Below are 26,519 nucleotides of genomic sequence, written 5' to 3'. Positions count from 1 at the left end.
TGCACTGCTTTGCTTTATCTTGGCCAGGGCGCAGTTGTGAGTGAGAGCTTGTTCTCAACTGGCCTACCTGGTTAAATGAAGGTGAAATAAAACAACTTAGAGGTAAGTTGGATGCGTGGTGAAGTTGGTGTCCATTCATTGCACCTGGTGGGCTTAATTTAGCAATAGCATCATTGAAACCTATGTGAATACAACCTATTGTATGATTCTGTGATCTACCACCTTGTCATTATCATAGAGGAAGTAGATACAATTAGAAGATTTGACCCACTTCTGTACATTCAGTTTGATGTGTAATGAGTTAATGTGAAAGGTAAGGATGTGCAGGGGGAGTACTATCCACAGATGTGATGAAACACTGAAAATGATGACCCACACTGGGCTCAAACTGGGCTAGTGTTGAATAATTGAAGTTGTGTGTGGCACCCAGCTGAGAGCGTGATTGCGTGTAGTCTAGGAGACTAGTAGATAGCGTGTAGTGTAATGGAACGTGCCTGTATGTCTCAGAGCGTGCTAGCAGGTACTAATATCCGCGAGGCATGTTTTTGAAGTGCAGGCACGTGTTTTTGTTTGTGATTCAGTTTGGGCCCCTGGGCATCCCTGCTGTGGACATCAACAAGACTGGGCCCCTCCTGGGGTTTGTGGACGGAGAGACAGTCCATTAAAGATTCCTACCTCCCTAGCTTGGGCACTTATTTAGCCAATGAGCAGCAGCAGCAGAGTGGAGGAGTTTTTTTGGGGAGGAATGTTGTCTCTACAAAATGCATTTGCTTATTCCTTCTGTTGCCATGTGTCATAGCCTTGCACTACAGTAATTATTCATGGGCCAGCTGTAGTGCCAAATGGAGCACTGAGTTGTATAGCCTCTAAAAGCTGGACCAGTTTCCCTGGGCTGATGGGGGTGGAGGGGTGCAAGTTGTGTGGTGAGTATTTGTTCAGGGGTTTACTGTAAATGGGTCGTAAGGCAAGAGAGACAGAATTCCTTTGATACTAATGGGTTCAGTAACATAACCATGTTCTTTCCCTTATTTTATTTCACAAAAAGTTCAAATGTCATTTGTAATTAGATAAACAAGCTTAATTTACATGTGGAGTGTTTACATTGTTTTCAGAAAAATCATTTTCTTTTGACCTCTCATTATTGGACAGACATTTACTTGTCTGCTCCCTTGTTTGTGGTTGTATCAATTGCATACTTTTCTTTTGACAAATTAGGTACCATCTGGCCTCATCTGCAAGGAAATATATTTGGCAGGTAGCTCTGACTGAAAGCAACTGGATTAAGCGATGCCACACAACCACACTGACACACTCATTCAAGCATGTACAGTGCCTTCAGAAAATATTCATATCCCTTGATATATTCCACATTTTGTTGATAACAGCCCGAGTTCAAAATATATCAAATGTCAAAACATTCGCACCCATCCACACACAATACCCCATAATGACAAAGTGAAAACATGTTTTTATAAATGTTTGGTGTATGGGGTATTGTTGACCCAACATCTCAGTTAAATCCATTTAAAATTCAGGCTTTAACACAACGAAATGTGGAAAAGGTCAAGGGGTATGAATACTTCCTGAAGGTACTGTACATACACACCCACCCCACTGGGCACAATTCAATGTCTATGTCACGTTGGTTCAACCAAATTTCATTGAAATGACATGGAAACAATGTTTGATTCAACCAATGTGTGCCCAGTGGGACTCTTTTTCTCTCTTTCTCCCTATCTATCGTTCTCTGGCTCTTTCTCTGATTCTCATCGTGGTCTCAGTGACTGTTATGACAGAGAGCTCCCTATATAGACTGTAATAGCAGTAACATGGTGTACCTCATCTCAGGATCCAGACGACTGTGTGACCCTTTGCCCCCTTCATTTGGGCTGTATCTATCCCTCTGATGAGCAGCTCTCTGCAGGGCGCAGAGGGGAAGGCAGAGCCGTGAACTCCTGATCCCCTCCATCTGCTGAGCTAATGGAGGCCGGCCATCTATCCCTTCATCTCTGTTCATCTTTCCTGCTTTGTCTCTTCCTCCATCCCTCCATCCACTGGTGGCTCACAGGTCAGGTGGCAGTGGTATGCCACTCTAATCCTGCTCACCTACCGGCTCTGGCCTGAGCCCGGATCAAAGCCAGTGTCAGGCGCCAATGTCATTTCATTGGACATACTATGCAGTAGCACACACTTAAATAGGAGAAAGAGAGAGAGAGAGAGTGTGTGGGTGGATATAAAACATACATCTTCAATCCAGTTATAGTATGATACTGTATTTTGAGCATTTTATGCGGCCAATATAACAAAGCAACACTGCAGGGATGATAATGACCATGGGCAGTAATGGAAATTATTAATTGGAATTTAAGTTATTTATCTATCTCTGTTTGGAACTCTCTCTCATGGCATTCTCTCCCTGGTATCTTCCGATCTGTTGTGGCGTGTCTCAGTCAGAGAGAAACAGAGTCACAGTGTGATTGTGCAGCGTTGCTGAGAGCTCTGTGGCTGAGTCTGGCTGAGGTTTCTCTGCTCTCTGAATGTTAATGTGTTTCTGTTAGCAGTCTCATCTGTTCGGGCTATGCTGTGTGCTGCTGGCATGTCACCCCCCAATCCCCCTCTCTCCCAAACCTTTGATCACTGGCCAGGCTGGAGACATCGGGTCCTGCCAGCTTTCCCTGATACCGAACAAATCCCCGAAGTTTAGGGCTGGCGCTGCGTCCTGTCCTCCAGATTTCACAGGCGATACCGTCTGTTGTTGGACCCCACTGTTGTTCAATATGGAGACCAGGGACGTGCCAGCACAGCACCAGCTGCGGCGTAACCATGGTGAATGGGCTTTTGTAAAAAAGGTCTGCTCTCCAAGAACATGGGCCCATACACAATTGTACAATGTTTGGATAGAGAGTTGGATAGAGATGTGGAAGGGCTATAATAACCCTAGTTTAACTGAATGTTATTTCATTAACTGCTATGGCCCTATGAAGGGTCCTCCATAACAGCTTTACACAACACCACAGCTCTTCACTCATAAAGAAAGCACATCAGTTGATATAGACAAACCCTTAACAGCAGGATTTCAGAATAGAACATTGTTTCTAGCCAAGGTGCAAATTCAAGTTTGAGTTAAGTGTGAAGCTGTACTCCTTGGATGTTTTTCTTTCTCTGCTTAGAACTCCCTCCTGTTTGCAGAAACCTTTGGCGTTCTCAAGCAGCATATTTTCAAGCAGGCGTTATTTGTGGGCAGCATCACCAGGGGGTCCTGGAAAGAGAGCATGGGCAGTGAATGATCAATAAACGGGGCATGTTCCTATGCCCAGGCATTGCCGATGTTTGCCAGATCTTGTCAGGGGTTCACCTAGGGGTCATGATTGAGGCTGTACCAAATTATTGATGTATTAGAATAATTGATTATGCTTATGTTGTATTAATAGAAGGGGAGGGGTTATAAGACCCTAACCTAGGGGTTCTAAGGTCCTAGACTACAGATTAACAATATATATATACATTATGAGGTTTAATACTGTTCCACAGTACTTTTCTTTGCCTCTTATGAAGAAACTGTCTGAGAAATGTGTAACTGTGAAGACAGAACTCTGCAGGGGAGTGTAAGAGATAGGAGACTAGTCAGACATTCCACTATAAATCAACACACTAAAAACACACTAAAAACACACTAAAAATTCCACTATAAATAACACACTAAAAGCCTTGTTTATATAGCTGTGTAGGCATGGTTTTGGTCTCATGAGTAAAAGATAGTGACATCACAAGCGCTGGACTTCGGGTGTGATAAAATAACATGGGACCTTTTCTTTGATGCAGAACTTACTGGGAAACATGCATGCTATGTTCCTGATTGTCAACTTCTGTCTGCAATTGCATTAAAGGTTTTGAATGATTTAATTCAAGATATTGTTATAATGCTAATTTCACCAATGACTGACAAGGAACAAGGAAACGAACCCTAACAATCTGATGCATAGCAATCTGTCAGTCGATGACACAGTAGATGAAGTGGCATGCAACCATTGGTTGATGCATACACTGTCTGAGCAGGGGAAGAGATGGTGCCTGCCAAGCAGGGTTGGGGACCTGGGGTCAATTCAAATTGAAGGCAGTCAATTCAGGAAGTGATTTGAATTTGAAATTCAAAAATGGAAAGACTTTTGAAAGAAATAGCTTCTACTTTTAAGTTTATTGAGAAGTCATCGAAAATAAATTACTTTGTTCACTTATTGAATAAAAGTGTCAGTTTACTTCCTGAATTGACTGCCTTCAATTCAAATTGACCCCAACCCTGTTGCCAAGTCACAGGCACAGTTTTCCCACCATACAGACACACACTTCCCTTTCTCGCAAAAAATGTATTACACACGCATTGGAAATTGTATAAGCAATACAAAATAACCTCCCAGACCAGGTGTATGGGGAAAGAGGACAGATACAGGTCACATAAAAAAAAAACTGTGTTGTTTACAAAATTAGCTGGCATCCCCAGTTACTGTGTGAATTTACCATTAAGCCTAGTTTAATGTGCTATACTGTAGGTATGGTTATCTAATGTTTCATCCTCGTGTATTGCACAGTTCATAGTAGTCCCTACTGAAACATAACTTGTAGATCAGACTGAAAAACAATATAATACCACTATATTTTCTACAACTCACCCCGCTTATAGGTCCTTGGGAGCAAAGTGATGTGGCATAGTTGAATCGATAACGTAGAATAACCGGCTCTGTACAGTATGTCATGAAAGATGATGGTAGAAGGTCACTAGTGAGATAGGTCTTCGCTTTGCTATTGATCTGCTCTGGCCTCAGACAGTTTGGCAAATACAGACTGGGCATCAGTCAGCTTCTATTCAATTAACACAATGGAAAATAATAGTAAAGAAAACACCATAGTGGGTCCTTGTGTCTACCCGTGTTTTCTTTGACCAGTGACTCATGCCGTTTGGTCTTATGGGGATTTACTTGGGAAAACCCATCAGTGGTAGAGAGATGGCTGCTGTGTTCATCTGCTCTCTGACCTTCTACTGGTTAAACAAAAGGCTGGAAAAACACTGGAGAAAACTAGTTAACAGAATAGAATAGCATGAGCCAAATATCAAGAAAACAAATGTTGTGACCCGTGAGAGAGAGGTAGTTGTGATGGCATGATGTCACACATGGCTTTCTATAAAGCTATTTTGTGTAACGTGGCGAGAATATTTAAAGCCATTCGCTGGTTGAAATATTCTTGAAATATATGTGGGTAGCTGGGACAGGTAGTGAACGTGAACAGCTGGTCATGGCTTAGGTGATTGAGGAAAGGAGGAGACTGAGGTGGAAATTCCTTTAACCACATAGTGGTTTATTTACTGGATAGTTTTTTTGCCTGGATTTGACCGAGTTGGGGGAGACAGAGCAGCGAGGTTGGGCCGTGGCGATATCCTCCATTTAATGAGTTGAGCTCTGTCGGACATTTCCACCCAACCTAATTATAATGCTCTGGCCCAAGCGCAAGCTAACATGAATTGAAGGGTCCACCAACTCCATGGGCCTTTTCAACACTGCTTGTATCAGAGGTTGTTCATCTCATATTTCTCTCTTTATAACTGACTGTTTGTTTATTTATTTGGTTGTGTGTGTGGATGATATCCACACACACACACACACACACACACACACACACACACACACACACACACACACACACACACACACACACACACACACACACACACACACACACACACACACACACACACACACACACACACACACACACACACACACACACACACACACACACACACACACACATGCAAGCAGGTTGGTGTACTATGATAACAGAGCAGACATATATAAATGAATAATATGATACGCTTTCAAAGCTCTTTTTCCCCTGGACTGCATCTCTCAGTTTATGCTGAGTGTTTCATCTCCTGCTGCAGTGCCCTCTGCTCTGTCATCTCAGAAGGAGAGGCTGCTGGGAGTCCTCAGTCTCCAGATGAGAGGTCAGATAAACAGCAGCCGTATGACCACCGAGATCATATCTACTGAGAGACTGGAGAAAAGCCATGATTGATACAGATAGGAGAGAGAAATGGAAGACCATGCCGACATGAATTTTAGTGACAGCCTGAATGGAAATGGTTTGTGTGTGTCTGTGTGTGTTTATGTTGGTGTGTGTGTCACCATGTATGAGTCGGCTGGAGTTGGAGGAAACGTGTGGTGATCCATCAGTGCCAGGCGGGGCCCTCAGCAGGGTTCTGAGGAGAAACGCAATAACATTCTGTGACCCTGAGGATCCGGTCAGCGAGCACATGCTGCTTTAACTGCAGTTCAGCACAACAAATCATCCAGTTGGTCAAGTGGGGCCATGACCCTGGTCTGCCCCGGCTCCCAGACTGAGGTACTCTCGTGTCTAAGTAGAGAAACAACCTCTCTGGGGGTCCTTGGGTGACTACTGTCCTTCCAATAAACCAGACATTACATGACCCCTTTTTCACATTTCCTGTTTATGATGCTACTGGCTATTAACCTGTACCCTCATTGGGACTGATTAACATTCAGTTGGATTCTTTCTGATGTGAATATTTTCCTTTGGAGTACTTTGGGGTAATTAATATATACCCATTTTGGTATCTTTTGCACAAGGAATCCATCTTCTTTTCATGCATTATATCACAGACACTTTGGCTAATCTGTTGCTCTGCTCTGATGCAGTAAACTATCTACAACCTGCCACATACATGACCCTACTATCTCTACCATTTTCAATTATAAAATGAAAGGCAATTATTTGGTAGCCCATATAGATTCAAGAATTAGACATGTATGCTGCTGTTCGATGCATGGGTCATGTGTGATCTCACTGATTTATGGTCAGCTCTGGATTTCCATCTGTCTGATCTCTCAGGTCTACAGGCTGATCTCAGGCCTGTGGATTTACAGCTCTCACCCTCTGATCAACCAGGTCTGTACACCCCCATTCATCTCTTCTCCCCAGGATGAGAGAGAGAGAGATCTGTAAGGGTCCTATCCTATACTTTGAGTAATGATGTCCCTCTCAGTCTTTGATACAGGAGCTGCATGCATACTGTAGTAGATTGCTATTGTGTCGATGGCCTTGCCACTCTTAGGAGTGAGGTATGTGGAGAGGGATGACCTCTGGTTCCTCACTAATCTGTTTGGCCCTGTCCGGGGGTGTCCTCGGATGGGGCCACAGTGTCTCCTGACCCCTCCTGTCTCAGCCTCCAGTATTTATGCTGCAGTAGTTTATGTGTCGGGGGGCTAGGGTCAGTTTGTTTATCTGGAGTACTTCTCCTGTCCTATTCGGTGTCCTGTGTAAATCTAAGTGTGCGTTCTCTAATTCTCTCCTTCTCTCCTTCTTTCTCTCTCTCGGAGGACCTGAGCCCTAGAACCATGCCCCAGGACTACCTGACATGATGACTCCTTGCTGTCCCCAGTCCACCTGGCCATGCTGCTGCTCCAGTTTCAACTGGCCTGGGCCCTAGGACCATGTCCCAGGACTACCTGACATGAGGACTCCTTGCTGTCCCCAGTCCACCTGGCCATGCTCCTGCTCCAGTTTCAACTGTTCTGCCTTACTATTATTCAACCATGCTGGTCATTTATGAACATTTGAACATCTTGGCCACGTTCTGTTATAATCTCCACCCGGCACAGCCAGAAGAGGACTGGCCACCCCACATATGCTCTCTCTAATTCTCTCTTTCTTTCTCTCTCTCGGAGGACCTGAGCCCTAGGACCGTGCCCCAGGACTACCTGACATGATGGCTCCTTGCTGTCCCCAGTCCACCTGACTGTGCTGCTGCTCCAGTTTCAACTGTTCTGCCTTATTATTATTTGACCATGCTGGTCATTTATGAACATTTGAACATCTTGGTCATTTTCTGTTATAATCTCTACCCGGCACAGCCAGAAGAGGACTTCATCCTCTCTAGGTTTCTTCCTAGGTTTTGGCCTTTCTAGGGAGTTTTTCCTAGCCACCGTGGCATTGTTTGCTGTTTGGGGTTTTAGGCTGGGTTTCTGTACAGCACTTTGAGATATCAGCTGATGTACGAAGGGCTATATAAATAAATTTGATTTGATTTGATTTGATTTGATTTAATCCAGGATTCTCTCCCCTGCCTGGCACAAGCTGAAGGTGGATTCGCCCCAACCTGAGGGAAGTTATATGCAGAGAGGAAATATTAGCTTAGTCTTGATCAGGTTTCTGTGCAGGCACATCTGAAAATGTTCTGCTGTAAGATTTACACTCTAACATTTCTTTGGCTGACTGGATTGGGGGCTTTTGTTCCTGGCTGAGTACATTCACAATGGTTTGCATGAGCAAGAGCTGCAGTTAAAATGTGTTCTTGGCAGACAGGAGACAATGGGAATGAAAATGTCAAACAAAGAATCCCATCTAGTAGGGTCAGACCTGAGCAGAAAATACACATTCAGAGTATATTAATGTGTATGTATGTATGTACAGTGCCTTGCGAAAGTATTCGGCCCCCTTGAACTTTGCGACCTTTTGCTACATTTCAGGCTTCAAACATAAAGATATAAAACTGTATTTTTTTGTGAAGAATTAACAACAAGTGGGACACAATCATGAAGTGGAACAACATTTATTGGATATTTCAAACTTTTTTAACAAATCAAAAACTGAAGAATTGGGCTCGCAAAATTATTCAGCCCCTTTACTTTCAGTGCAGCAAACTCTCTCCAGAAGTTCAGTGAGGATCACTGAATGATCCAATGTTGACCTAAATGACTAATGATGATAAATACAATCCACCTGTGTGTAATCAAGTCTCCGTATAAATGCACCTGCACTGTGATAGTCTCAGAGGTCCATTAGAAGCGCAAAGAGCATCATGAAGAACAAGGAACACGCCAGGCAGGTCTGAGATACTGTTGTGAAGAAGTTTAAAGCCGGATTTGGATACAAAAAGATTTCCCAAGCTTTAAACATCCCAAGGAGCACTGTGCAAGCGATAATATTGAAATGGAAGGAGTATCAGACCACTGCAAATCTACCAAGACCTGGCCGTCCCTCTAAACTTTCAGCTCATACAAGGAGAAGACTGATCAGAGATGCAGCCAAGAGGCCCATGATCACTCTGGATGAACTGCAGAGATCTACAGCTGAGGTGGGAGACTCAGTCGTATATTGCACAAATCTGGCCTTTATGGAAGAGTGGCAAGAAGAAAGCCATTTCTTAAAGATATCCATAAAAAGTGTTGTTTAACCTCTTAAGACTCTAGGGGCAGTATTTAATTTTTGGATAAAAAGACGTGCCCGTTTTAAGCGCAATATTTTGTCACGAAAAGATGCTCGAAAGATTTTCACTGTGAGTGCCTTAGAACAAAAGCTACAGGCAAAACCAAGATGTTTGAGCGACCAGGAAATGAACAGGATTTCTCAGGGTACGTTTTCCATGATCGCCTTATATGGCTGTGAATGCGACAGGAATGAACGGACACTTTCTAGCGTTTCCCCCAAGGTGTCTGCAGCATTGTGACGTATTTGTAGGCATATCATTGGAAGATTGACCATAAGAGACTACAATTGCCAAGTGTCCCGCACGGTGTCTGCGTGGAAATTGGTGCGCAAAAGTCAGCTACCAGTATTTTTCCATCCGAATCAGAGAACAAAGAAGGCTTCTAGGACTGCCATTTCAATGAAGAGATATATGACAAAACACCTTGAGGATTGATTCAAACAACGTTTTCCATGTTTCAGTCGATATTATGGAGTTAATCCGGAAAAAAGTTTGACGTGTAGGTGACTGAATTTTCGGTTAGTTTCGGTAGCCAAATGCATAGTAACAAAACGGAACGATGTGTCCTACACAAGATTCTTTCAGGAAAAACTGGACATCTGCTATGTAACTGAGAGTCTCCTCATTGAAACATCTGAAGTTCTTCAAAGGTAAATTATTTTATTTGATCCCTTTGCTGGTTTTTGTGAATATGTTGCGTGCTAAATGCTAACGCTAAATGCTAAGCTAGCTATCACCACTCTTACACAAATTATTGATTTTCTCTGGTTCTAAAGCATATTTTGAAAATCTGAGACGACAGGATTGTTAAGAAAATGATAAGCTTGAGAGCAGGCATATTTATTTCATTTCATTTGCGATTTTTAGAAATCGCTAATGTTGCGTTATGGTAATGAGCTTGAGGCTGTAGTAATGCGACCGCATGCGGGATGGGGCGGACTATGAGGTTAAAGTTTGCCACAAGCCACCTGGGAGACACACCAAACATGTGGAAGAAGGTGCTCTGGTCAGATGAAACCAAAATTGAACTTTTTGGCAACAATGCAAAACGTTATGTTTGGCGTATAAGCAACACAGGTCATCACCCTGAACACAACATCCCCACTGTCAATAATGGTGGTGGCAGCATCATGGTTTGGGCCTGCTTTTCTTCAGCAGGGACAGGGAAGATGGTTAAAATTGATGGGAAGATGGATGGAGCCAAATACAGGACCATTCTGGAAGAAAACCTGATGGAGTCTGCAAAAGGCCTGAGACTGGGACGGAGATTTGTCTTCCAACAAGACAATGATCCAAAACATAAAGCAAAATCTACAATGGAATGGTTCAAAAATAAACATATCCAGGTGTTAGAATGGCCAAGTCAAAGTCCAGACCTGAATCCAATGGAGAATCTGTGGAAAGAACTGAAAACTGCTGTTCACAAATGCTCTCCATCCAACCTCACTGAGCTCGAGCTGTTTTGCAAGGAGGAATGGGAAAATATTTCAGTCTCTCGATGTGCAAAACTGTGCAGGTGCATTTATACGGAGACTTGATTACACACAGGTGGATTGTATTTATCATCATTAGTCATTTAGGTCAACATTGGATCATTCAGAGATCCTCACTGAACTTCTGGAGAAAGTTTGCTGCACTTTTGGTAAAGGGGCTGAATAATTTTGCACGCCCAATTTTTCAGTTTTTGATTTGTTAAAAAAGTTTGAAATATCCAATAAATGTCGTTCCACTTCATGATTGTGTCCCACTTGTTGTTGATTCTTCACAAAAAATACAGTTTTATATCTTTATGTTTGAAGCCTGAAATGTGGCAAAAGGTCGCAAAGTTCAAGGGGGCCGAATACTTTCGCAAGGCACTGTACACTGCTCAAAAAAATAAAGGGAACACTTAAACAACACAATGTAACTCCAAGTCAATCACACTTCTGTGAAATCAAACTGTCCACTTAGGAAGCAACACTGATTGACAATACATTTCACATGCTGTTGTGCAAATGGAATAGACAACAGGTGAAAATTATAGGCAATTAGCAAGACGCCCCCAATAAAGGAGTGGGTCTGCAGATGGTGACCACAGACCACTTCTCAGTTCCTATGCTTCCTGGCTGATGTTTTCGTCACTTTTGAATGCTGGCGGTGCTTTCACTCTAGTGGTAGCATGCGACGGAGTCTACAACCCACACAAGTGGCTCAGGTAGTGCAACTCATCCAGGATGGCACATCAATGCGAGCTGTGGCAAGAAGGTTTGCTGTGTCTGTCAGCGTAGTGTCAGAGCATGGAGGCGCTACCAGGAGACAGGCCAGTACATCAGGAGACGTGTAGGAGGGCAACAACCCAGCAGCAGGACCGCTACCTCCGCATTTATGCAAGGAGGAGCAGGAGGAGCACTGCCAGAGCCCTGCAAAATGACCTCCAGCAGGCCACAAATGTGCATGTGTCTGCTCAAACGGTCAGAAGCAGACTCCATGAGGGTGGTATGAGGGCCCGACGTACACATGTGGGGGTTGTGCTTACAGCCCAAACCGTGCAGGACATTTGGCATTTGCCAGAGAACACCAAGATTGGCAAATTCGCCACTGGCGCCCTGTGCTCTTCACAGATGAAAGCAGGTTCACACTGAGCACATGTGACAGAGTCTGGAGATGCCGTGGAGAACGTTCTGCTGCCTGCAACATCCTCCAGCATGACCGGTTTGGCGGTGGGTCAGTCATGGTGTGGGGTGGCATTTCTTTGGGGGGCCACACAGCCCTCCATGTGCTCGCCAGAGGTAGCCTGACTGCCATTCGGTACCGAGATGAGATCCTCAGACCCCTTGTGAGACCATATGCTGGTGCGGTTGGCCCTGGGTTCCTCCTAATGCAAGACAATGCTAGACCTCATGTGGCTGGAGTGTGTCAGCAGTTCCTGCAAGAGGAAGGCATTGATGCTATGGACTGGCCAACCCGTTCCCCAGATCTGAATCCAATTGAGCACATCTGGGACATCATGTCTCGCTCCATCCACCAACGCCACGTTGCACCACAGACTGTCCAGGAGTTGGCGGATGCTTTAGGAGATCCCTCAGGAAACCATCCGCCACCTCATCAGGAGCATGCCCAGGCGTTGTAGGGAGGTCATACAGGCACGTGGAGGCCACACACACTACTGAGCCTCATTTTGACTTGTTTTAAGGACATTACATCAAAGATGGCTCAGCCTGTAGTGTGGTTTTCCACTTTCATTTTGAGTGTGACTCCAAATCCAAACCTCCATGGGTTGATACAATTGATTTCTATTGAACATTTTTGTGTGATTTTGTTGTCAGCACATTCAACTATGTAAAGAAAAAAGTATTTAATAAGAATATTTAATTCATTCAGATCTAGGTTGTGTTATTTTAGTGTTCCCTTTATTTTTTGAGCAGTATATATATATATAAATATATATATAAACATCTTCACTGTCAACTGCGTTTATTTTCAGCAAACTTAACTTTGCTGGCCATGGCAGAACACTGACATCCCTGTCTTGCAGGAAACAAGCAGTATGGCTGGTGGCATTGTCATGCTGGATGAGCCTGCAGGAAGGGTACCATATGCGGGAGGAGGATGTCTTCCCTGTAATGCACAGCGTTGAGATTGCCTGCAATGACAAGTTCAGTCCGATGATGCCGTGACACACCGACCCAGACCATGACGGACCCTCCACCTCCAAATCGTTCCCGCTTCAGAGTACAGGCCTCGGTGTAACACTCATTCCTTCGACGATAAACGCAAATCCGACCATCACCCCTGGTGAGACAAAACCCTGACTCGTCTGTGAAGAGCACTTTTTGCCAGTCTTGTCTTGTCCAGCGACGGTGGGTTTGTGGCGATGTTGTTGCTGGTGATGTCTGGTGAGGACCTGCCTTACAACATGCCTACAAGCCCTCAGTCCAGCCTCTCTCAGACTATTGCAGACAGTCTGATCCCTGATGGAAGGATAGTGCGATCCTGGTGTAACTCGGGCAGTTGTTGCCATCCTGTACCTGACCCGCAGGTGTGATGTTCGGATGTACCGATCCTGTGCAGGTATTGTTACATGTGGTCTGTCACTGCAAGGACGATCAGCTCTCCGTCCTGTCTCCCTGTAGCGTTGTCTTAGGCATCTCACAGTACGGACATTGCAATTTATTGCCATGGCCACCATCTGTATTAATCATGCCTCCTTGCAGCATGCCTAAGCTGGGATCCTGGGCATCTTTCTTTTGGTGTTTTTCAGACTCAGTAGAAAGACCTCTTTCGTGTCCCAAGTTTTCATGTCTGTCTGTCTGTCTGTCTGTCTGTCTGTCTGTCTGTCTGTCTGTCTGTCTGTCTGTCTGTCTGTCTGTCTGTCTGTCTGTCTGTCTGTCTGTCTGTCTGTCTGTCTGTCTGTCTGTCTGTCTGTCTGTCTGTCTGTCTGTCTGTCTGTCTGTCTGTCTGTCTGTCTGTCTGTCTGTCTGTCTGTCTGTCTGTCTGTCTGTCTGTCTGTCTGTCTGTCTGTCTGTCTGTCTGTCTGTCTGTCTGTCTGTCTGTCTGTCTGTCTGTCTGTCTGTCTGTCTGTCTGTCTGTCTGTCTGTCTGTCTGTCTGTCTGTCTGTCTGTCTGTCTGTCTGTCTGTCTGTCTGTCTGTCTGTCTGTCTGTCTGTCTGTCTGTCTGTCTGTCTGTCTGTCTGTCTGTCTGTCTGTCTGTCTGTCTGTCTGTCTGTCTGTCTGTCTGTCTGTCTGTCTGTCTGTCTGTCTGTCTGTCTGTCTGTCTGTCTGTCTGTCTGTCTGTCTGTCTGTCTGTCTGTCTGTCTGTCTGTCTGTCTGTCTGTCTGTCTGTCTGTCTGTCTGTCTGTCTGTCTGTCTGTCTGTCTGTCTGTCTGTCTGTCTGTCTGTCTGTCTGTCTGTCTGTCTGTCTGTCTGTCTGTCTGTCTGTCTGTCTGTCTGTCTGTCTGTCTGTCTGTCTGTCTGTCTGTCTGTCTGTCTGTCTGTCTGTCTGTCTGTCTGTCTGTCTGTCTGTCTGTCTGTCTGTCTGTCTGTCTGTCTGTCTGTCTGTCTGTCTGTCTGTCTGTCTGTCTGTCTGTCTGTCTGTCTGTCTGTCTGTCTGTCTGTCTGTCTGTCTGTCTGTCTGTCTGTCTGTCTGTCTGTCTGTCTGTCTGTCTGTCTGTCTGTCTGTCTGTCTGTCTGTCTGTCTGTCTGTCTGTCTGTCTGTCTGTCTGTCTGTCTGTCGAGATTTCCTATTTTCATGAGATTGAAGGCCAGATCCACTGTTTTACATAAAAACCTTTTCCCTCCCACTTACAGTCCCTCTCACGCACCACAGCATCCCTCTTCTCTGTTTGCATCTCTCTCTTTCTCCTCCCTCATCCCTCCATCAGCACTTCCTTTATTTCTAATCCCTAGCTAACAGATACCAGAACAAAGAGTGACCCTGAGCTTCTGTTGAGTTCTGCCTTTGCCTGAGGAGAACAAAGAGACGAGGGCCTGTTCTCTCTTCAACAGTCAGCAGAGTGAAAACACTATGACTGTATACCCTTCCTTACTCTGTTTAGAACATTTTTTTGTAATGGATGATATTTAATTCAGTATCTTTTCAAGAGAAGATGGTGAATATAGCCATCAGGCTGGCCCCCATGCCATGGCCCATGTATAGGCTAGACACTGTATCCCTGTCCGTGTCCCACGGTGGCAGGGCCAGCTGATATACTCTAATTGTTGCTCCTCACTGTCCCACTGGTCCTATCTCTATTCTCTCCCTTCAGCGCTCCACAGCTGTTGTTCTGTATGGAGGTCTTTGATGTTTGTGTCCGTCAGCACTGTGTCCATATCCTGACCCCTCTACCCAGAGTCTTCTGGGCCCTCTCATCAGCCCGCCACTCTGCAAATGGGCTGGTCAACCACTAAATATCAACGTATAGACAAGTGCTTTGCTTGACCATTCCCCAAAACATGTATAAATATTGGACTATAAATTGTGCCTCCCGGGTGGCACAGTGGTCTGAGGCCACTGCATTTAACTCAATTTAACCTTACGCAATACCCGAGATGCAGTCGCACCCCTAAAAACCAAAAACATTTGTCATAAGAAACTAGCTCCTTGGTATAACAGAAAATACCCAAGCTCTGAAGCAAGCTTCCAGAAAATTGTAACGGTAATGGCGCCACACCAAACTGGAAATCTTCTTACTAGCTTGGAAAGACAGTACCGTGCAGTATCGAAGAGCCTGCTCAATCATCCTATTTTTCCAACTTAATTGAGGAAAATAAGAACAATCCAAAATGTATTTTTGATACCGTCACAAAGCTGACTAAAAAGCAGCATCCCCCAAGAGAGGATGGCTTTCACTTCAGCAGTGATAAATTCATGACCTTCTCTGAGGAAAAGATCATGATCATTAGAAAGCAAATTACGGACTCCTTTTAAATCTGCGTATTCCTCCAAAGCTCAGTTGTCCTGAGTCTGCACAACTCTGCGAGGACCTAGTATCGAGGGAGACACTCAAGTTTTTTTGTACTATGTCTCTTGACACATGGATGAAAATATTCATGACCTCTAAACCTTCAAGCTGCATATTGGACCCTATTCCAACTAAACTACTGAAAGAGCTGCTTCCTGTGCCTGGCCCTCCTATGTTGAACATAATAAACGTCTCTCTATCCACCGGATGTGTACCAGACTCACTAAAAGTGGCAGTAATAAGGCCTCTCTTGAAAAAGCCAAAATTGACCCCAAAAATATGAAAAACTATCGGCCTATATTGAATCTCCCATTCCTCTCAAAATTTTTATAAAAAGCTGTTGCGCAACAACTCACTGCCTTCCTGAAGACAAACATTGTATACGAAACGCTTCAGTCTGATTTTAGATCCCATCATAGCTCTTGCGAAGGTGGTAAATGACCTTTTAATGGCGTCAGACCGAGGTACTGCATCTGTCCTCGTGCTCCTAGACCTTAGTACTGCTTTTACATTTACATTTAAGTCATTTAGCAGACGCTCTTATCCAGAGCGACTTACAAATTGGTGCATTCACCTTATGACATCCAGTGGAACAACCACTTTACAATAGTGCATCTAAATATTTTAAGGGGGGTGAGAAGGATTACTTTATCCTATCCTAGGTATTCCTTAAAGAGGTGGGGTTTCAGGTGTCTCCGGAAGGTGGTGATTGACTCCGCTGTCCTGGCGTCGTGAGGGAGTTTGTTCCACCATTGGGGAGCCAGAGCAGCGAACAGTTTTGACTGGGCTGAGCGGGAACTGTACTTCCTCAGTGGTAGGGAGGCGAGCAGGCCAGAGGTGGATGAACGCAGTGCCCTTATTTGGGTGTAGGGCCTGATCAGAGCCTGGAGGTACTGAGGTGCCGTTCCCCTCACAGCTCCGTAGGCAAGCACCATGGTCTTGTAGCGGATGCGAGCTTCAACTGGAAGCCAGTGGAGAGAGCGGAGGAGCTGGGTGACGTGAGAGAACTTGGGAAGGTTGAACACTAGATGGGCTTTTGATACCATCGATCACCACATTCTTTTGGAGAGATTGGACACCCAAATTGGTATACACGGACAAGTTCTGGCCTGGTTTAGATCTTATCTGTCGGAAAGATATCAGTTTGTCTCTGTGGATGGTTTGTCCTCTGACAAATCAACTGTCAAGGTGTTCCTCAAGGTTCTGTTTTAGGACCACTATTGTTTTAATTATATATTTTACCTCTTGGTGATGTCATTTGGAAACATAATGTTAACTTTCACTGCTATGCGGACGACACACAGCTGTATACTTCGATGAAACATGGTGAAGCCCCAAAATTGCCCTCCCTGGAAGCCTGTGTTTACATTTACATTTAAGTCATTTAGCAGACGCTCTTATCCAGAGCAACTTTTCAGATATAAGGAAGTGGATGGCTGCAAATGTTCTACTTTTAAACTCGGGACAAAACAGAGATGCTTGTTCTAGGTCCCAAGAAACAAAGAGATCTTCTGTTGAGTCTGACAATTAATCTTGATGGTTGTACAGTCATCTCAAATAAAACTGTGAAGGACCTTGGCGTCACTCTGGACCCTGATCTCTCTTTTGACGAACATATCAAGACTATTTCAAGGACAGCTTTTTTCCATCTACGTACCATTGCAAAAATCTGAAACTTTCTGTCCAAAAATGATTAATCCATGCTTTCGTCACTTCTAGGTTAGACTACTGCAATGCTATACTTTCCAGCTACCCGGATAAAGCACTAAATAAACTTCAGTTAGTGCTAAACACGGCTGCTAGAATTTTGACGAGAACCAAAACATTTGATCATATTACTCCAGTGCTAGCCTCTCTACACTGGCTTCCTGTTAAGGCAATGGCTGATTTCAAGGTTTTACTGCTAACCTACAAAGCATTACATGGGCTTGCTCCTACCTATCTGTCCAATTTTGTCCTGTCGTACATACCTACACGTACGCTACGGTCACAAGACACAGGCGTCCTTACCGTCCCTATAATTTCTAAGCAAACAGCTGGAGGCAGGGCTTTCTCATATAGAGCTCCTTTTTTATGGAATGGTCTGCCTACCCATGTGAGAGACGCAGACTCGGTCTCAACCTTTAAGTCTTTATTGAAGACTCATCTCTTCAGTAGGTCCTATGATTGAGTGTAGTCTGGCCCAGAAGTGTGAAGGTGAACGGAAAAGCCCTGGAACAACGAACCACCCTTGCTGTCTCTGCCTGGCCGGTTCCCCTCTCTCCACTGGGATTCTCTGTGTCTAACCCTATTACAGGGGCTGAGTCACTGGCTTACTGGTGCTCTCCCATGCCGTCCCTAGGAGGGGTGCGTCACTTGAGTGTGTTGCGTCACTGACGTGATCTTCCTGTCCGGGTTGGCGCCCCCCCTTGGGTTGTGCCGTGGCGGAGATCTTTGTTGGCTATACTCGGCCTTGTCTCAGGATGGTAAGTTGGTGGTTGAAGATATCCCTCTAGTAGTGTGGGGGCTGTGCTTTGGAAAAGTGGGTGGGGTTACATCATCGGATGGGCAACAGCGTCTCCTGACCCCTCCTGTCTCAGCCTCCAGTATATATGCTGCAGTAGTTTGTGTCGGGGGGCTAGGGTCAGTCTGTTATCTGAAGTATTTCTCCTGTCTTTTCCGCTGTCCTGTGTGAATTTAAGTATGCTCTCTCTAATCCTCTCTCTCTCTTTCTTTCTTTCTCTTTCTCTCCTTTTATCTTTCTCTTTCTCTCTCTCTCTCTCTCTCTCTCTCTTTTCTTTCTCTCTCTCGTTGAGGACCTGCCTCAGGACTTCCTGGCCTGATGACTCCTTGCTGTCCCCAGTCTACCTGGCCGTGCTGCTGCTCCAGTTTCAACTGTTCTGCCTGTGGCTATGGAACCCTGACCTGTTCACCGGACATGCTACCTGTCCCAGACCTGCTGTTTTCAACACTCTAGAGACAGCAGGAGTGGTAGAAATACTCTGAATGATCGGCTATGAAAAGCCAACTGACATTTGCTGACCTGTTGCACCCTCGACACCCACTGTGATTATTATTTGACCCTGCTGGTTCATCTATGAACATTTGAACATCTTGTCCATGTTCTGTTATAATCTCCACCCGGCACAGCCAGAAGAGGTCTGGCCACCCCTCGTAGCCTGGTTCCTCTAGGTTTCTTCCTAGGTTCTGGCCTTTCTAGGCAGTTTTTCCTAGCCACCGTGCTTCAACACCTGCATTGCTTGCTGTTTGGGGTTTTAGGCTGGCACTTTGTGACATGCTGATGTAAGAAGGGCTTTATAAATAAATTGGATTTGATAATGACACTCACTTGGACTCCATCACCTCCTTGATTACCTGCCCTACATATGTCACTCCCCTTGGTTTCTTTCCCAGGTGTCATTTTTTCTGTTGCTTGTCTGCATTGTTTGTGTTTTGTATTATGTTACATTGATTTATTAGAACACACTCCCTGAACTTGCTTCCTGACTCTCGGCCCACTCGCTACAGAATGACGCCTCACCAAAGGGAAGCATCAGGGTGTTTATTTATTTATTTTATTATTATTTTTTTGCTGGTGAAACGTTTTAATAAAACAACAAAACCAAGAACACAACACTAACATAAGGCAGTACCCCAATATACAAGAACAATACCAACTCTTGAGTGACATATAAAGTGGATGAAATTCTGAAGGTAATGGAGTCCAGGTGTGAATCATAATGATTCACAGGTCGCTGGCCGGACAGGCGGAGTGGCAGGTTCCTGGTAGAGAGCCAGATGCGATCCCCAGGATGGAACACAGGGGTCTCACTGCAATGATGGTCTGCCTGCTCCTTCTACACGATGGACAGCGTGCTGAAGTCTCACGTGCGCATTGTTCCACACCTCCTCCACTCGCCGGAAAAACTCATCTACCACAGGAGCCGCGGTCTGGCCCGGGGTCCACGGGGCCAGGGCTGGCTGGAAACCCAACACGCACTGGAAGGGTGTCAACCCAGTGGAGGAGTGACGTAGATTTCTGGGCGTACTCTGCCCAAGGAAGGAAACGTGCCCACTCACCCTGCCGGTCCTGACAGTGACTCCTCAGGAACCTTCCCAGGTCCTGATTCATCCTCTTCACCTGCTTCCGACTCACCGCCCCATCATTACAGGTGCACCAATGGCGCAATTGGACAAGTGCAGAACCAAGTGTTGTCTTCCAGGCCCTGCACATGTCATTGCAATAGTGATGATATTATAACATTAGCGGCAACTACAGAGCATATGGTCTCTGGGTTGTATCTGTTTTTAAGTGACTGCCCTGGCCAGATGGGTTTAAAAACATAATATCAGTGAGTGGCCTGAATCCACTGCTGCAAGACAGTACGGTGTGTCTGTGGGTCCAAAGCTTTATTTCCAACCTTTATTCTTTCAATGACAGCCCATCATAATGCTTTAAGATTAGAAATAAATGCCGTTTATGACAGCTTAGCTGTCTGTATATGCTTGTCATACAGTCTATGCTTAAAGAAGTGTATAGGTTCCCAGGGATGGATTAACCATTGCAAAATAAGACTGAAAGAGAAGAAAGGAAAATAAAATAGCGTCTTGTCATTATGTTGTTTTAGAAGCGTGCTGCCTATTCCTTATTTCTGGCCCCACTCTGCTCTGCGGGTGGGCATTAGGCTGGACGTTAGCACTTGTTTGTGTGGGTAATGTGGAAGCCTTGTGTGCCCGCTACTTAGCGCTATTTACCATGCCCCCCCGCTGTCATAGGCCTGCAGGCTCTGTGTGAGTGGCAGGGCGGGGCAGGACTCCAGCAGGGCTCCGACAAACAGTTCTAGAGAGAGCGAGAAAAGAGCAGCGGCTGAGCACAGGCAACAGTATCAGAGGTGTATACAATAGGTGTGCTCAAAACAGTGCAGCAAGATCGGGTACTTATCTGAGAGAGAAAAAAAGTGGAATTTAATTTAGTGTTGTTCTCGCCATAGTCAGGGTTTTAATTTGGAGGTTGAAATTACATGAGACGATAGATGGTAGGAGCTGCACAGTGAACAAGGGCTATCACACAGATCTGAGGGTACCTGCTTGCTGCCTGGGATAATAATTTCCAAGAACTGGATAGGCCATCTGATCTGGCTTCCCAAACTTCTTAATAAGTAAATCAATACCATATCTTCATATTGTTTGTAGCGATGCACTCGCTTCCAATCGTTTAATTACATTATCCCACTTCTGTGATCGCTGGGAAGGTCATTTGAAAGCCTGTGCTGAGGTAATGGCTTGTACAGAAAATGATCCTTAAAACATTTGACTTAGTAAGAGAGCTGGTATTCTGTGTTTTAATTGCTGTAGCAGTACATAAGATATGCTTAGGTAAGTTTGATAGTTTCCCCTTGGGATCTACTTTTCCTCATATTGAATCTGGTCCTTATTTCTGTCACAATTCCTGTTTTTGGAACAACCCACATTTTCTGGAGTAAATAAAAGATTGAAGAATGTATTAAAGTTCCATGTGTCCCCCATTCCCCAAGGATTCTCTCACTTTCTGCTGAGAGTGAGAGAGGCAATTTAGTGGAGGATAGACTGAGTCATGGTGCAATGCTACTGGAGAGGGATTATGAAAATGTGAATGTTGTTCAGGCAACTGATTTCAGTGACAGCTCCACACTGGGACCATTCCTAAGTCATGAGATAAGAAGATCACTTTACACACAGCTGAATACTTAAACAAGTGATGATTTAATGCTACCATTATGCACCACTTCATATAACTGTAAACCAGGGGGTATTACTATCTCTGTGTAACAACTGTAGTTTGGAATCCCTTTCTTCTGCCTTGGATTCATCTCTTAACAAATCCAGCTGTAGCCGTGCTTCTCGGTCGGCTTGTGCAATCCGTTTAAATGTTGGCTGGAGGGTTCCCAGAATCAGATCAGGAATATGAAGAAAATCCATTCCATTTGAGCCCCCGAGCAGACTTGTATCGAGTCAAGGTCGCCTGGATGAGGGAAAATAGAAATTCACTCATTTAGCCGCCACATTCACATGCCAATTCACACTCGGAGCGGTAGATGAGCAGTTAACATTCTCTGTAATGGCTGTTTATGTTATCCTGGATCAGTGTGATTATGCAATCTAGCCTCCATAGCGGTGATTCTTCAGACAGATTATTGTGAACAAACACATTATTTTCTTACTGTAATTAAGGGACCTATTACACGCCATTGTTATTGCTGTGTGCTCAGACTGAAATGAAGCGAGGCACCTATTAACTTATCAGATCTGTTGTTCTTTTTGGAGTTATGTTTTATGACAGTAGAATATGTACTGTAGATCCACTAAGGCATAGAGAGCCATAGTTAAAGTTGTTGAAGGGTGAGTCAACGCTTACTGATGGTTATAGTGAGGCAACTTATATTCTTTTAGTCAACCTTTGGGTAACCTCGTCTCCAGGCTATTGCGCAGGAGGAAATGTCTTTTGTGCGAGACTGACCTTTGGGTGGAGTAATGGTAGCCTACATGTTGGGCCCTGCATACAGTACACCGTGGATGTTGATGAAGAGTCTAAATGCAATTTTCTCTGTCTTTTCTTTTTGTCTTCCCTGCAGCGTGTCCTCAGGGTACGTTCAAGTCCACCCAGGGGCCAGGGCTGTGTCTGCAGTGCCCCCCCAACAGCCGCTCCACTGTGGAGGCTGCCACCATCTGCGGCTGCCGTAACGGATATTACAGAGGAGACATGGACCTGCCCGAGGCCTCCTGCACCAGTAAGTTTCACATTCCTACTACTCATCAATGGGAAAATTAATGTTCATTTGGAAAGGGTGTGTTCAATATCAACTGTTTTAACTCCTGAGTACATTTTTTTACCTTTATAGATACTATATATTTCAAGGTTGGCTATCATCCCTTGCTCTACCTGTGCTGCTTGAGTGCATTCTACTCAATGCATCGTCAATGAGCGCTGTATTGCACTTTTCAGCAAAAGTGCAATACAGTGGGCTTGGAAATAAAATTACATTACAAAAGAGTCAGGTAATTATTAGGAAAACCTTTCGTCGTCATTTTGATGTCACCAGATTGACTTTAGATGCAGTATACTGTTAGCTAGCTATCCAAGATTGAGGGGAGGCAACCAGATTTTAGCTACCTAAAGTTAGCATTGCTAGCTATTTTTGCCAAACTTTTGCTAGCTAATGACAACATTGACATCTGCCTAAAGTAAATTTGACGACATGATAAAGCTTGGGAAAAAAATCCTATTATAGTATATGACTACTTTAGCAATATCATCGTATTTCCAGGCTCTACAGTGTAATTTAGACTCAACAGTAGTTAGCCTCCGGGCGGCTTGAGAAAGTTCCTAATAATGGCATGACTCAACCGAGTGACGGAGGTGCAACCTATTAATAGGACACGAGGAACCTGAGGGATGTGTGGTGGGCCACCCCCTCTACCAGCTGAGTTTTAAAACTCACACTGCAACGCACTCCAGTCAATGAAGTGTGAGATAAAGTACTCTTGTATAAAGAACTGCAGGACAGGAAGACTGTATGATCCCATCGCTGGATGACTCATCCAATGCATGCAACATTTAGTAAGCAACTGAGTGAAAATTATGATTAATTTGGGTCATACCTATGAATTGCTCTTATATCGTTGGGTTTGACTGGCCATATTCACCATGGACATTGCAGTAGCTGCTAAAGAGACCTATATGGCAAGCTTATAAAACTAGGTGTCCGTCTTACTTTTTCATCATCTTACTGACACTACCAATAGTCTCCTGTTGACTTTTCTCCATATGAGAGACTGGGACAGGGATGTGTACGTATGTAGTGTAGCAGCTGTTCTATGTCTCTGTCTGTCTACTCCATTGCCCCAGATCATATCAATGTAGGTCGATACATGAATAAGATTTAACTAATGTCCCTGAAGTTGAGCCAGACACTCCAACCATTGCCCTAAAACTCCCTGATTCATTTCCCCTCAAACCTACAGGGACAGAGAAAGTGGGACGCTGCACTATGTAGGTGACCTGGATAGACAAGTACTAGGGGAAAATAAGACATGGTCACCCCATTCATAAATAGTTTAATATAAAACTCTTTTGTGAATGAAATGTTTTTGAGTCAGAAAACACTGCCTATTAAACCATTATTATTCTATATAGAACCCTTAGACTAACATATTGTAGATTCAGTCACGATTCAGCCACGATTCAGCCACGATTCAGCCACGGGCCAATTTTTTCTTGAACGGCTGGTCGGGGGGCCAGAACATAATTAAAAATAATTTGTAGGCTGAAATTGACAGCAAGAAGCCCAAAAGATATAAGATTTGACTTAAACATAATAATTTCAAACCTTGCTTACATTTGTATGAACACTTGTCTCTATAATGTGGGGAATACTTGGGAACAGATTTCCAAAATTAAAATCACTTGGAGCTAATTTATTGGTGTTTTTACATTCTTTTATGTCCAACAATAAAAAAGTAATTCAAAACAAGATGTGTGTGTATATATATATATATATATGTGTGTTTTTTTTTTTTTTTTTAACCACCCGTGGGCCGCCAGTTGTGGAACCCTTCCTTAGACCTACTATTATATAAATATAACTGGTAATATAAATGGTTCTTCTAACTATTTAGTTGCCTTCAAACTCCATGCAATCGATGCTTCTTAGAGAGACATTTTGGAGACACATTGGACCTGCTAAGCCCAGGGCTAAAGCATTAAGAGCTGTGTGGTGTGACTTGTCTTTTCTTTCTCTGGCCTCTTCTCCTTGATGGTGATGAGGCGTTGTTGAGGGGCTTTTCTCCCTCCTTTCATGTGACTTAGCGATGGCTCAGTGTTGAGGCCTGGCCTCCTGCTGAGCCTGGACCTTCAGTGCTGTTACAATCCTCATTACCCCCCCTACCCTCTGGCTTCTCCAGCCAGAGTAGTGGGGCCCCGCTGTGAAACCCTGGAGAAGTGCTTCAGAAAGGCCTTAATCCCGCACTTCTCTCTCCATCCCTCCAGCTCCTGTGTTAATGTGATTAGCAGGATGAAGGTACTTCTCGGGTTGTAGAGTTGGGTCTTCGAAGCATCTTTTGGTCCCCAATAGGGGAGAGAGAGAGTGAGAGATCTCCAAGCTTTCGTAGTTGATCACCAAACATCTCTGTAAAATACCCAACGACAAAGCCTTGCATTCCTATTTCTTTATTTGTTTCGTGCTGTTGGCGATAGGTGCACTTGATTCAGCAGCCATAGCACCGGAAAGGCAAAGTGTTCCCAATATGAAGGTAGAACTCCACCTACCCGACAGGCCCAGATAGCAAATCAAGTGCACCTATAGGCCTACCGCTGGCCAATCAGATCGCTCAGATCTACTTATCGGCAGTTTCCCAGAGCCTTAAGCCTCGAGCACACATCAAAGTTGATACTGTGAGATTTAAAAACTTTTAAAACCATGACTGGAGAGAAACTCAACAAATACAGCAAAGAGTTGCTGTTTAAAATGAGTAAGCTCATGTTTAAGTTCAGCAGTGTCAACACTTTTATAAGTCATAGAATGCGCGTTCTCCCTATTTCCACTTCCAGTCACACTACAACCAGCACTGCAGCTGTAATGAATGAGTATTACAAAGTGTTTCAATAAGCTTGGGTTGTTATTATTAGCAGCTTATGTCTTTTAACATTGAGGAATATTTCTGGTCATAGGAGTAACAACATGAATTAGTGCATGAGGCAGAAATAATGCAGTGCGACTTGAGTTTTGCCATCAGCTGGAAGACTGTCCCCTTTCTCACCGAAGGGAGGGAGAGCAAATGGGCGGAGAATCGGGTGAGAGGCAGCCTCCCCGCTGCCCTCCCTCCCTCCCTCCCTCCCTCCCTCCCTCCCTCCCTCCTCTCAAATTGACCAGATGCAGGCCATCAGTCCAATCAAATCAAATAAAAAGATAATTACTATACTCAGCTGTGCCTCACAAGTAATTCAACAAATGATCTATTACTAGTAATTATACACCTCAGATTTTGAAATATAATTTTAAAATGGTCTGAGAAGAACAGCATTGGCTGGGCAATTCAAGCATAGCCAATATGCAGTGATAATGTATTGGACCTACAGCATAAACATCATTGTTATTATTCATGTTCCTTGCTCACATCAGTTATACACATTCTTACGTTCCCCACCCATCAGTGTGCACACTCTCCCTCTTGCTCCCAATCCCTCTCGTCCGCCCCGATACACGTTTTCTCTCTCTGTGTTTCCTCTCTAATCCACTAGCTATTAACTCCAGAGAGACGGGTTAGTTGAGATGGTGCTGCAGTGGATAGCAGCAGTCTTACGGGCTCCTGACTAATTCTGCTATTTTGTATTTCTTTTAAGCTGATCTTAACTTTTTTTGTACATAATGTCTCTGTCATCATGTCCTATGACCGAAAACAGTTTCTGCATATCAGAACAGTGATTAGCGTAAGTGAAAAGAGGCAGGCGAGACGGAATCCTGGCGAGACTACATTAGCTATATAGTACCCGCAAAACACCAGTCTCAACGTCAACAGTGAAGAAGCGACTCCGGGATGCTGGCCCTTCGAGGCAGAGTTCCTCTTTCCAGTGTCTGTGTTCTTTTGCACATCTTAATATTTTATTTTTATTTGCCAGTCTGAGAGATGGCTTTTTCTTTGCAACTCTGCCTAGAAGGCCAGCATCCTGGAGTCGCCTCTTCACTGTTGACGTTTTGCGGGTACTATTTAATGAAGCTGCCAGTTGAGGACTTGTGAGGCATCTGTTTCTCAAACTGTACTTGTCCTCTTGCTCAGTTGTGCACC

General features: G+C 44.5%; 1 protein-coding gene across 1 annotated transcript in view; it reads left to right on the top strand.

The window, feature by feature from the left end:
- The window catches only part of LOC123997472 (ephrin type-B receptor 1-B-like), a 164,248-nt gene that overhangs the window by 49,036 nt on the left and 88,693 nt on the right, over positions 1 to 26,519 (top strand). The window contains exon 3 of the mRNA XM_046301748.1: positions 22,310 to 22,465. Within this exon, the coding sequence (XP_046157704.1) occupies positions 22,310 to 22,465 (156 nt within the window). The remainder of the gene's footprint in view (positions 1 to 22,309; positions 22,466 to 26,519) is intronic.

The sequence above is a fragment of the Oncorhynchus gorbuscha genome, linkage group LG15 (genome assembly GCF_021184085.1).
Source record: "Oncorhynchus gorbuscha isolate QuinsamMale2020 ecotype Even-year linkage group LG15, OgorEven_v1.0, whole genome shotgun sequence".
Taxonomy (NCBI): Eukaryota; Metazoa; Chordata; class Actinopteri; order Salmoniformes; family Salmonidae; genus Oncorhynchus; species Oncorhynchus gorbuscha.
This window is presented reverse-complemented; position numbering and strand designations above follow the sequence as displayed.